Raw genomic sequence first — 12,999 nt, 5'->3', positions numbered from 1 at the left:
ATGTTTCTAAAGATATATCTGCTTATAATGATGAAGTTTGTACTTGGCGGTAGAGGACAACTTCGTTGTCCCTCTGATTTTCTTTGTCATAATGATGGACTCTGCGATTCGAACGGTTCCTGTATTTGTAAGCACGGTTGGACAGGTAAGTCTTTTGAGGGTTTGTTTAATGCTAACTATAATTTATATTTTCCTCCATCAAGATCTCGTGATCACACAGAACATCCGATTTCCGCGTGTCTTTGATGATACTTTTCTATTTCATTCCTTTTGGAACTTCTTTTTTTAATGTAGACACTATTTTGATGGAATTACTCCAGCTTTCCATGTATGGATCTTCAATTACCCAGGTGATATGTGCGAGTTGGAGGCGATACCGTGTCCAACACAACCGTGTGTCAACGGTAATTGTGAAACGGATGGCGAAGGACGGAAATATTGCCAATGCGATCACAGATTTGAGGTTCGTTACCATTCAATTCTTACGTAGAGCATAATTTTCTGTCCCTTTACTGAGTCCTTAAAAAACACTTCCTCATTTGATTGCGTCAAGCAATCAGATCTTTACGATCAAGATGCGATGCCAATGTCAAGCTTTTTTTCCACTTAGTTGACAAATTGATTTATTCGCACTGGCTGTTAGTTACAGTGTTCCCGTAACCTTTCCCCCACTGGATCATTTTACCTGATTTACAGGGAGAATTTTGTGAACTCGATAAAGATGAATGTGCTTTGAAAGTCTGTCCGGCTGATGCAGAATGTTTGAATCATATGCCAAAACACGACAAAGACAAGTGAGTTTTAAGAGTTTTGGAGAAATACAGCTTGTTTTTCACTTCATTTACCACGTTTCTGAAGAATCTAAATCAGAATTATTGAAATTTGAAATGTTTTTTCACCTACAGTTGTTTTTGGCTTGAAATCATATTTCTCGCTTACTTTTACTTCTCATCTAGGATTTGTTTTCTATACGCCAGCACTTTCGTATCCAAATTTTCTTCTTTCATAGAGGATATTCATGTATCTGTCCCACTGGCTATACTGGTGATTTCTGTGAGATGGAGGTAGATCTCTGCGAAATTTACAAGAAAAAGGTAAGGTTTTTATGTGCGCTACAATGCTATCAGGTACAATATAGTCTAATATTCTAAACTAAATTAGGGAGGGAACTACTGTCATAATGGTGGTGTATGTGAAGCACGCTATGTTTGTATGTGCAGAGATGGTTGGTTTCTGTTAGACTTCTAGAATTTATAAATTGTTTGATATTAAGCTCACACTATATTTCATAAACTTGCGTTTCCTAGCATTTGTTTCCTTCCGGACTTAGATATGTTACGTTATGTTGTTATTATGTTATAGTATCGGAATTTTAAGGATTTGGGGGTCCGCGCTGTGATCATCGAGTGCCGTTACACCGCGCATATGAGGAGTTCGGTCAGATCTCGAATTTTGTAGTAGCAAAATAAATCCAAGTTTGCTTCTGGTTTTAAGGTTGCCCAGAACGTCCAGAAGTCTGTGCGAAGTTGTTCGATGATGGTCACTGCGATGAAATTTGCAACAGGGAGTCTTGCTTGTTTGACGGCTTTGACTGCGCGAAGAGTGATGATAGGGTTTGCCGGTAAGAAACTTTTATACAACAAATCTTCTCAAATCCTAGAGGTACGGAATGTTCCCCTTCTTCAAGTGCTTTTTTTTTTTCTCCTATGGCTTAGGTGTGCTGTTTTAACGCTTCATTCTCTTTAGAACCTCTATTTTGAGAATCCTATTGAAAGTTTCTGCTTTGACCATAATAAATGACTTTCCGAATCATTGTAAAGTTTCGTATTTCTAGTTGTGTAGCCTTTTTACTTCATTATTGAATTATAAGTTTTTATCCATTGATTTTCTGCTGTAAGAAATTCGGCTTCTTACTCGTTGTTTTGTTAACCAAATTAACGAAGATTTTCGGAACTCCATTTTTTTCCGCAAATAAATTCAGAAACCCGTCCGACTGTGCTTATAAGTACGGAGACGGTGAATGTGATGAAGAATGTGCCGGAGCAGAGTGTGGGTATGATGGGGGTGACTGCGAGGTCAGTTTGTGTTTATTTAATCTACTCTTCAGTCTTTCACAAACTCCACTATTTAATAATAAAGAAAACAAATGGTACCAGTGCTGGCTCTGATGGAAACATGATTGGCGTAGCTGTTGGGGTGCCACCAGATGTGGCAGTAAAAAATCTCAGACAACTACAAGCTGAACTTGCACAGGTGGGGTTTACGTTGTTCTATCCTCTCCACCTTTTTGTATTGGGCGAATTTATCGAAATATTTAGCGCCTATACACTCACGTTAGATTAGCTGAAGACAATGAGGGAGTTATGGTGTTTGAATGGAGTATGGATAGTGGTCAGGGCAACCGTATTTCGGTTATAGATGAGCAGATTGTCGTAGTGTGAGTATTTTTTCATTCTGTTAGATTTTGAGTTCAACCTCCAACTTGTATTTCATACCATACATTCTTTTCCGCAAAAAAAAAAAGAAATGGTCAATTTGATATCCGTTTCCGAAACTCAACTGGTTGTGCGAATTTTTAATAAACTCGTAACATAAAGTGTGACATGTAGTGGTTGTTTGGTCTGATCGTTTGTTTGGTGTTGCTCATGCTCATGCTCATGCTCATGTTCTTGTTTTCCTGTTTAGCATTTTTGTGGAATTTCCGTTCTGCCTTCTTTTTAAGTTCCAGATGTTTCCGCCGAGAAGATTATTGTTTTCAATTCTTACCGTTTTTCACCAACCTTCGTCCCAGTAAGCATCATTGTCCTTTTCTGTAGTTTTATTTATATATTATATTATTATACATTATTTATATTATATTTTGAATGCTGTTCAACTATAAACAGTACATTGTTGGCCTGGAAGTGCTATCCTTTGCAATATTTCGCAGCGCAGGTTTCAATATTTAGCGACTTCTGTTTATCCAAATTCACTATTTCTTATTACATTTGATATATTGTCTTTTTAGCGATATGAATATCACAATAAACGGTACGATGGTGTTCTTCGATGTTGACACATCCGGCTGCCGACTTCGCCGTCGTCAAAATCATGTTCAGCCTCAATGTTTCACCGATCTCCGCGCGGCTGCCACGTATCTGACCCTAGAATTGGCTCGTGTACGTCCTTCGAATGAAGAGGTGCTACCAATTCGAGACATTACCTGGAGGAAAAGACAGGTTTATGGATTTTTAACTGTGCCCTACAGTACATGTTGTTTCATCCATACTTCCAGTTGGTAGCTGTACCCTTGATGTCTCCGGTGACTTTCGCAATTATTTCATCCGTTTTGTTCGTAGCAATCTGCACTATTTGCACAGGAGTTATAGTAGCAATAGTAAGAGTGAGAAGAAAGAGGAAGAAGACGGTTTTTGCACCCTATTGGAGTATTCCCGGTAAGATAGTTTTCCTATCAGTGCAGGTATGGATGAATTGTTTTCAGGAAACTTCGGGAAGGAAAAATCAGGTGAGCTGGTCCTTTTTCATTAGTCATTCGTTGTTTATTTCACTACTTGTTCGCTTATACTCTTACCTAACTCGCATTTTGTGTATTCTTTTCTATATTTATCAATGTTTTGCCTTTTTTCATCTAAAAACATTGAGCAGAACGCAAAAATGGCTTGTATCGCCCGCCAACGCCACCATATTCTTATTCTCCGGAGTACGGTGATAACGGAGATGAGCACAGGAAAGTGAGTCCTTATAAACTTTTGGATTTTTGGAACTTTTCATTTGGATTTTTTTTTCAAATTTGTTTGAAGCGAAAGTGAGTCCTACTTACAGGTGCCAAAAACTTTGCTTACACCAGTTGTCGATGGTGAGTTATTTTTCTTTGTTCTTTTTTCTCCGTGGGAGAATTACCTCAAACTAGAGCGTCACTTCACCTTTTAGGATACTGCACAAATCTTAGTACTAGTTGTCATTCAACTTTAGCTACTGACTTTCGCCTTCCAAGCTTTTTGAACTTGTCTCCAACATTATAAGAAGTTGTGGTTCTCTTGATAATTAGTTTTCATCTAGAAGAGTCACCTCTTCTCTTGGCTGTTCGTCGCGGCGATCATGACAGTGTGCAGCGCATGATCTTGAGCTCGGAAAATTTCATTGATGCAGTGAGTTTTCTCTTTTCAAGTGTTTTTTTTTTCAGTTTTCTTGGCAAAAGGTGGTTCGCAGCAAGCTATAACGTTATTGCTCAGATCTGAGTAATTTAAGTTTTTGAAACACGTGAAACTTTGGAAGAATTCGTGCAACCGTTTTTCATTAGAGACTGCTTAATTGCTCCAAAGTTTCAACTATGAAAATTCTGTATTATGTGTATTTATCTATGTTTATAAACATATTTTGAGTTTTTTTCAATTGTTTTTTTCTTTGAATTTTCTTCTTTATGTTGACGAAAATGGGCTTGGTGTGCTTCATCATGCTGTGGCGAACAATGATGCAAAAATGCTTCAGATGCTTGTCGATTGTGGGCAGCTAGATGTAAGTGTTAATTACTCAGTATTAAAATGGGCAGAATATAAAGTGGTAAAGGATTTCACCTGCAATTGTAAATTATCCTCATAAGAATTTTTAAAGATTTTTAAGGTCTCAGCATCTTCCTCGCAGTGTTAAGTGCGCTTTTATTTCGATTGTTGCTCCTCTTCAGATCTTTGAAAGAAACGCTGCTGGACAATCACCGTTACTATTTGCTGCTCGACTGGCGCATCCAGATTTGGAATGTGTTTCGATACTGGTGAAAGCTATAGATGAAGTGCGCAAGCGCCGCCATGATGATGTATTATCTGAGCACTTTAACGATCTTGAGGCGAACAGGTATTTTAGGTTAGATTTTCTGTTGGTAGGTTGTTTTCATGCACTTTTTATGTCTACTATGACTAGTTTAACCTTATATGTATGACTGGAGTCTCTACTGTTCAGGAGAGATTTGTTAAAAATGCTTCCACTTCACGATGAAGCTGATGCGAAATATGCTCTTACTGACACTTTGGTAAGTTCAAGAGGGAGTGTGCTGTAGCTTTTTCATCAATTCTCACTTTTTCTTCAGTTATTGTTTTGCATTTATCAAGTAAACATGTATTAAGGGTCGTAATGTGATACACTACGCTGCTTTATACAATGCTCCACATCTTGTAAATTATTTCGCTGTATGTGGCTCAAATCTGAATCTCGTCGATATCAATGTAGGTTTGTTCTCGGTCCTACTATTCTTCACACGAAGAGTTTTTTTCTGCCTTCCTTCCATTTCTTCTTGTTTGTTTTTTTTTTCACGGGCGGAAAGTCTAAACTGCGTCCAAGAGGTAACGTAAATACTCTAGAGGCGTATTGACCGTGACCCGGGTTCGGTATTCGCTTGATTAACAAGGTTTTCATAACCTAACAAAAAAGGATGGCATTTACACAACGGATCAGAACAGTATTCGACTACACGGACGAAACTGTAAGAAAGGATAGATCAAGGCTAGTATGAATGCTAGAGTCTGTGAAAAGGACAAATTTCCTTGAGTAATTATCGATCGGGGCGGGTGTAGTGTAGCGGTTAGAGGTTCCGCTTCCTGCACAATCGATCGGAGGTTCGAATCCGCCCTAGTGCAAGCCTTTCATCCCTCCGGGGTCGATAAATTGGTACCAGACTTGTCTGGGAGGATAAAAACACTGACTTGACACATCGGCTAGCCACCGCAAGTCATTGTATAGGCCAGATACACGTTCGTAAACCTCAAACGATTCTGAATTGAAGTGAACGTGGGGGCGCATCCCAAGCGGATTGATTAACGCCAGAAACTTTATCCTAACTTTAGTTATCGATCCGGTGAAATATTATATTTTAGAGTGCAGCTACATGTTTCTAAATCTTCTCCCTTACCCAATTACTGTTACTAATTATAGGGAACATTCAGGGTGATGCTCCAATACATCTCGCTGCGAGGGACGCAAGTGTTGAGGCGCTGGTTGCTTTGATTCGCAATAATTGCGATGTGGACATCAAAGACGGTTCAGGCATGTTTTTTCTGCTTTTATTTGAACGAGTTCTTTGTCCACTTAACATCGACACATTGTTTTTCTTTTCCTTTAGATCGAACAGCGTTTGAGATAGCATACTCGAAAGGACACTCAGTGATTTGCAGCGTTTTCTCATGACGAAGAATTAGCCTTGTATAGGATCTCGAACAACTCGCAGCGCTTAAAATGAAGAAGAATAGGAATGGATAAGTGGAAATTCATATTTTGATTCACTTACATAACTTTTCGATGAACTTTTAAAAAGTTTTTTGTTTGGGTTAAGCCGAATTTTCAAACCTCAGAGGGTACTCGTTATTCTTAACTTTTGTTCATTTTGCGGATAGTTGTCTTTCTTTAATCCTTAGAATTTTTAAAGAGGAAATTGCTGTCCCAAGGACAATTGTTTGACATTTGTCATTGTCAGAGAATTTTGCAAGTGATACGCTACCGGTTATATCATTCGGTTTCTAGTGATCTTTGTTTCTGTTCCTATTAATTATACAGTGCATTTTGTTAATTTTTCAATCTGTTTGGAATTGTTACTGTTTTTGTTACTTATGGAGATTTGCTTGCTTACTTTTCTTTAGATTTTCTACATTTTCATGAGATTTTCAAATGAACAATTTTACGGGAAATACTTGGGAACAACCGAACTTTCTGTCACATAGAACATCACATTGGTCAAAATTTTCGTTGTTTTTGGAGATACTGACAAGTAAGATTAGATTCTCATGGATTCTAAAAACAAACAGAATACGGATTTTTCTTCAAATTTAACAATCATATCTTTTCATTTGTTCAAAAATAGTTTTTCTCAATGATGTAAATTTCGGGATTAAAATGGACTTGAATTGACTCTACTCTACCGATTACGTAAATTTACTTGAAAATTTTTTCCGAAAGACAAATCCTGAATTTGTTCAAATTTTTTCCTTTTCATACGACTGAGTTTTCCATTGATATTGCATTCGAGTTTGCAAACGAGTAACATTCAACTAACACTAAAGGAGAATATTGAGAGAAGCTAATTCTTAGATTTTCGACATTGTATCACCTTGAAATGTCTTATTTTTATCGAAAAGAAAAAAAAACTTGCCACAAAAATCCTGCTGTGTGTAGGTATTGGCTGTGCTAGATACATAAGGGTGGTGTTTTGAAGTAATAACCTTGGTTTGGTGTTTTATTGGTAATTTCTCGTGAAATCATTAGCTGCAACGTGATAATTGGGTGATTACGTCTTTAATTGCATAATCCAGTAACGCAACGCCGCCTATTTGAAGCGTTCTAATGCCAATTAGCCTGGAGTTGGAGTTTCGCAGGTCACCTTGATGTGCCTTATGAATCACCTCCTGGGTTGACAACTAATGTACCTATTGATAGTGGATTCAAAGCGATCTGAAACCAGTTGCAGTTGCTATTCACTTATACTGCAGAGATGAGTGTAGAAAACAAGGGTCCCACCTCGATCGCAGCCGAAAGCTCCACTTTGTCGATTCGAGCGCGACCGCTTACACACCTTACGCGACCGCTGCGCTATGCTTCAAGTAGTTTGCCCAACTATACTCTCCATACTTCTGTAAGTCGCCGATAAATATGTTGAGGATTGTGTGACCACCGTTGGGTGACGGTTTTACGCACACGAAGTGACTTGTGAAGCATTGAGTAGATCGAGACGCTTCGAAATGTGACTTTTTCACGAGTATGGAGAGGGTGTGGCGCAGTCGGTAAGAGGTTTCGCTATAACTGCACGATCGATCGACCGGTGAAAGACCTGCAACCAAGTCCCTCACCCCTTCGGGGATATAAATTGTTACCGGACTTGTCTGGGAGAATAGAAGCAGTGACTTGATACGTCGGCCAGTTCCCGTAGTCATTGTATGGCTGCACACACGTTCGTAAACCTTAAAGGCAGCGTTTCACGAATCTGAGGTGGAGCGGATTTCAGGTGGAGTATTCGTATACAGAGTCGTAGATTATGGAGACGGGGTAGTTCCGCTCATCTCTCCCTGCATCACTGCAAACAGCCGCCTTCAGAATGCTGTTTGTACGACGCCATCTATTGCAACGCTCCACCCCTTGCACCGCCTCCGCACTGGGATTCATCGAAGATAAATTCGGACTACCCCGATAGGCAGTAAGGGACGCTGTGGCGTGCAAGGGTGGCGCGCTGCAGTAGAAGGCATCGTAAAAAACAGCATTCAGAGGTCGGCTGCCTGAAATCCGTACCACCCCAAATTCGTGGTATGCTGCCTTTAAATGATTCTGAATTGAAGTGAACGTGTTGGCGCATCTCAAGCGGATTGTTTGGCGCCAGACATTTGTTCCAATTTTACACCGTATGAGGACTGAAGAGTTTCTCTAAGAGCTCGCTACAACAAAACAACGCAAGTGGTTTATTGTCACTTATATACTGGTAGCAAACAACGTACATCTTCGGGACCATCTACGGTTTTAGGGTCCAGAGCGATCCACGAGCGCGAAAGCGCGTCTTATTGCCAAAGTGAGGGGAATGATAGAATGTGCCTGACTTTAAGTTTTTATGGAGAAATCACATTTTTGAACTTAAGAGGACTTTCTCACTGAATTACGGAAAAGAATGGAAATTACACAAATTAAGGAAAACTACACGCTGAGAAAATAACAAATTCCTTAACAAAAAGTCTAAACGTAGTGAAGAATAGCTATCATCATTTAGAGTTCTGCAAGACTTCTTAAATTTTTCAAAACTTGTTTTTAAAGGTTTGCGAACAGTGTCTTTTCGAAATTCTTTGTTCGAAATGTAAAATTCTACATTGTTACTTTTGTATTTTTTTTCCAAAACTTGCGTAATATCGCTGTTATTGACATTAAGAATAAGATTATTGATTTTTTCCTAAGGTTAACTTAGGACTTAGAGCTAGAATGCTAGAAAATGAGGTGTTGTGATGTGTGACAGTGGCGCGGTGAGGTTGGGGCTTGATACAAGAACAAAAGTTTTTCTCTTTTTTTCCTTTTTTTTTTTTTTTGATAAACAGATATTACTGCGCAGGAATCGCTTTATTTTCGCATTTATCATCAAACATTAAGCAATATATCTGCAGTGATTTTTTTTTTTGACTTTTTGCAGCTCATTGAACAGTTGTCAGTTTCTAACCTTATCCTCTATCACTCCTCTAATTTTTACAAATTTTGACATTGGAAGAGAATAAAATATTAAATATAATAGCATGGTGTGATTTTAATTAGATATAAAATTAAATACTTTGAATATAATGAAATGTGTGGAAGTGATCCATGTGGTGTCTTACCAACAAATCCACTAATCATAAAATTCTTACATATACCAAATGTTAAAAATAGCGGTAAAAGACAGAGGACATATTTTTGCACTCGTTTAACTGCAATTTTTATTTTTTTTTAATTTTTGTACTCAGTCTAAAAAAAGAAAACTAATGTTTTTAAATCGATGAGAAACAATTACATTCTCATGACTATTTCTATGTAGAAAGATAACTTTTTATGCGTCTTAAGCTGTCCATAATGTGAGTTTGATGGAAGAAAACCTCACGAAGACGATGAATTGGGACCATGATGTGATTGGTCACTTTATCCGAACAAAACAACTCTTTACACCCAGAAGTGTTGTGAAATGAAGGAGTGTAAACTGAATCTCATAATTCATAAAAGTGTAGATGTCTTGTTCGCCGGATAATTTCACCACTAATTCACTTTACGTGCTTTCATTTAATCAAACGGGTGTAAAGAATTCTTTACGTTGGTTAGACGGAGTCAGGTGTTCCTCACCTTTCCTGAGTTCTTGGATTTATTTATTTGATCACCTTCACCAATGGTGCACTTAAAAAAAGGAAGAAAAAAACGAGTTGTATGGGTCAGAACAAAAAATAAGACGAAAATTAAAAAAAAAACCGGCACCCAACATATATTGTTGGAATCATGGATCTATAGAAGATAGCTTTGGTTTTTCTTGGGAGCCCTACACTTTCCACCTATTTTTCAAACTCTATTAACTGCTGGAAAATACTCCCAAATTTCTAGGCTTTAATGGACGTAAAAATAAAACACAACATTTTTCAACACACGTAAAAATATCCACATAGCTTTCTGGATTTAAATTGATCAATCAATCAGTCCTTTGTTCGTTCTCCTTTACAATTCACTACAGCGCTGGTTAGCGCCGGTCATGAGGACTTCTATACATCTTTTCGCTCCGCTGAGTTTTTTTCTTTTTTTCTGGAACACTATGAAGGGGCAGCTGTTAGCGCACACTTCAACGGAAGCTTGAGGAACAAAAACGATCAGAAGCTTTCGAAATTAGGAGTTTCGAAGTCTTCAAACAAAAAAAGAGGCAAAAGGTGGAAGAAGAAAAGTGTGCAGAGGTTTATTGAAATCCATTTTTAGGACTGCTGTACACAGAGGAACAGAAGGTAATTTTTCGGGATAATTTCAAGAATTTCAACCATCAGGAACTTGGCTAGGGGGAAATCTTTGAAAAACATTGGGATTCTATTGTTTTGGAGAAAATGACTACTATTTTAAAAGAAATACTAGTACTAGTTATTATTTTTGCCAATTATTTCCAGTTATTTTAAAAGAAATCAGTACTCCTTCGCTTTTCTGTGCGAATTTTGCGAGATTTCTGAAAACATCGTGAAGAAATGCTATGTGTATGAGATCGTTTCCGACAGCCATGCCCTCTATTCTGATGTTCCCTCCTACGCATTACTATCAAGGATTTATTTAGATTCGTACTTAACGCGCTAAAATTAAACTCAGACACATGTCATAAACAGCTGAAATCTCGAAACAACAAAAGTTCATGTACTTTATTCAGCTGATGAAGAACCCCACTTAGCGATGCTTAGTGATCGTCGGTTTGATTTTTCGCTGACTAACATGTGTAGAAAATCAATACTTACTAATTATCACTTACTACTTATCAAATAATAATCTGGATACTCGGTTAGAGAAAAGTAAGAAAAAAAAGGAGTAGAAAAGAATAATTAGAATAGAATAAGAATAAAAGTAAGTAAGAATTAGAAAAACAGGCATTGAACCTACTGACTGAGATCCATGGTTCACTTGAAATCGACTGTTTACAGCTACAATTCATTTTATGAGCCCTTACGATACAGATATCCTGAGATTTTTAGGCATTATTATTGGTTGTTGATTGTTATTGGTCTCTTGAATAATAAACATATATACAGCACAATAACAAATACTTATTTAAGTAATATATAATACATTTATGTATAAGGACCTCCGTGACGATTTCTCACCTTCTGAAGTAGGACAATGTGACCTATCAGCCCGACACAAAATGTGCTAAAAAGGGCCAACTTTGAGAAAAAAAAAGGTACAAATAAAATACAAAAATACAAATTCAAAATACAGAAATATTAGCATATAATGTGAAATAATGCATAGGATTTAATTGTAATGTAATAATATATAATGTGTAGTAAATAAGTAATAAATATAATAAGTAAGGTAAATGAAAAAATGGGAATAATGGAATTATAATTAATAAACAAAGAAATAATGAATTAAAATATATTATATAAATTGTAGATATAACGTGAGATGTAAACATAATAATTAAGGTAAATAAATAAATGGAATTTACTAGGAACAAATAACCTACAAAGACTATTACATAGGTTTAGAGACGGTTTGAGTTTCGCTCAGCTCATAACCTCGGATCGGACCGGATCGGATAGGAACGAGCACTGAGTGTGGCCACACGAGAGTGCGCTTGATCCAGAAGGGTCAGAGATGCAGGTGGGCCGCGTTGGAGCCGCTGCGTTGCTCTGCGCACAGGTGTTGGCGATGGTGGTGGTGTTGGTGGTGGAGCGAGTGTAATCAGATCCCAGCCGAGCCCTTCCTATGTGTGTGTGTGTGAGTGAGTGAGGCCTACCTATGCGTTGTCAATATGTCAGTCAGTCAATTGCTCATTCATCCTACGTACGGCTCCCATGCACCACATTTAACGACGCAACCGCCAACGTAGCGTAACGTTTCGACACTTTCATGTCTGCGCAAAGTTGCGATGGCTACAGCGGAACGTAAGGTCGTTTCGCTAACGTCACTTCTTTCTTTCTCGACGAATTAATTTCTGCCTCTTGTTCATTTTGAATCTCCTTTATATCTTAAGCCTTCTTTATTTCCTTCTGGTACAAATGGTCCCTCAGGGTACAAATGCTTTTGAAGTTACCAAGACCTCTGAAGTTTTCTTCGATTCCTTGGGGAATTTTGAATTTTCACTCTTAATTTTTGTGAGTAAACTCGTTACCAGGCGAATATTGAAAGATAAAAATTTCTGCACGAAGTCATTTCTTTCTTTTTCCTCTCTTCTGAAGCTTGTGATCCGGAGATGCGATCATTTTAACCGCATCATTCTTTTTTTCCGAAAATTTCGGTCCTATATATTTTCTCTATTCTTCTTAATTGTTATCTTCGTGAGTGAAACTACGAAAGAGCGAAAAGTTGATTAAAAAAAGAAAATAAAAATACACTGCTTTTGAGAATCCGAATTAAAAAAAAAATGGATTTTTAGATTGAAAGATTAAGATCTCGCATTGATAACCGTAGTGATTGCTAGCAGATGATTAATTGTTAATGGTCTATAAAAATGTAAGGAAAAATGTATATATTAAAATATTGTTACATTGGAAATAAATATATTAAAATATTTCAAAAATATCCTGCATTATCCGCCGTCACATGAGTAACTTCTTATTCGTAATTGATGTTCATCGCGATGGAATTCTCAAAAGAAAAAGGAAATCAGTTGAATCCACACCGTATCGGTCAATAAGAAATTAATTTTATGTCCCCAGTAGAGTAAAATTCTGAAATCTTAAGAACGATGAAATTTTTAAAGTAATATTCTCCTTCTTTTTCGTAACAGCTTCCTGGTTTCCTTCTTGAAAATTTTATCCTTGATAAATTTTGGATGTTTTT

General features: G+C 37.4%; 1 protein-coding gene across 4 annotated transcripts; it reads left to right on the top strand.

Annotated features, from left to right (window-relative positions):
- On the top strand, nucleotides 1-6,174 carry RB195_020472 (uncharacterized protein; the record flags this gene model as incomplete). 4 transcript variants are annotated; one of them, XM_064188778.1, is made up of 22 exons in its annotated part: nucleotides 1-145; nucleotides 351-463; nucleotides 697-794; nucleotides 1,010-1,094; nucleotides 1,162-1,225; nucleotides 1,378-1,437; nucleotides 1,495-1,621; nucleotides 1,982-2,075; nucleotides 2,140-2,253; nucleotides 2,319-2,437; nucleotides 3,008-3,218; nucleotides 3,275-3,434; nucleotides 3,482-3,505; nucleotides 3,646-3,731; nucleotides 3,823-3,856; nucleotides 4,060-4,148; nucleotides 4,489-4,515; nucleotides 4,682-4,848; nucleotides 4,954-5,023; nucleotides 5,118-5,216; nucleotides 5,934-6,033; nucleotides 6,110-6,174. In XM_064188778.1, 22 exons carry the CDS (start codon nucleotides 1-3, stop codon nucleotides 6,172-6,174), a joined length of 2,151 nt encoding a protein of 716 aa, XP_064044659.1. The 4 variants fall into 4 exon arrangements, with proteins under 4 accessions (XP_064044659.1, XP_064044661.1, XP_064044662.1 ...); XM_064188780.1 differs by having other exon boundaries at nucleotides 28-145; XM_064188779.1 differs by having other exon boundaries at nucleotides 28-145; nucleotides 4,682-4,857.
- Between the last annotated feature and the right edge of the window lie 6,825 nt (nucleotides 6,175-12,999).

The sequence above is a fragment of the Necator americanus genome, chromosome II, assembly GCF_031761385.1.
Source record: "Necator americanus strain Aroian chromosome II, whole genome shotgun sequence".
Lineage (NCBI taxonomy): Eukaryota > Metazoa > Nematoda > Chromadorea > Rhabditida > Ancylostomatidae > Necator > Necator americanus.
This window is presented reverse-complemented; position numbering and strand designations above follow the sequence as displayed.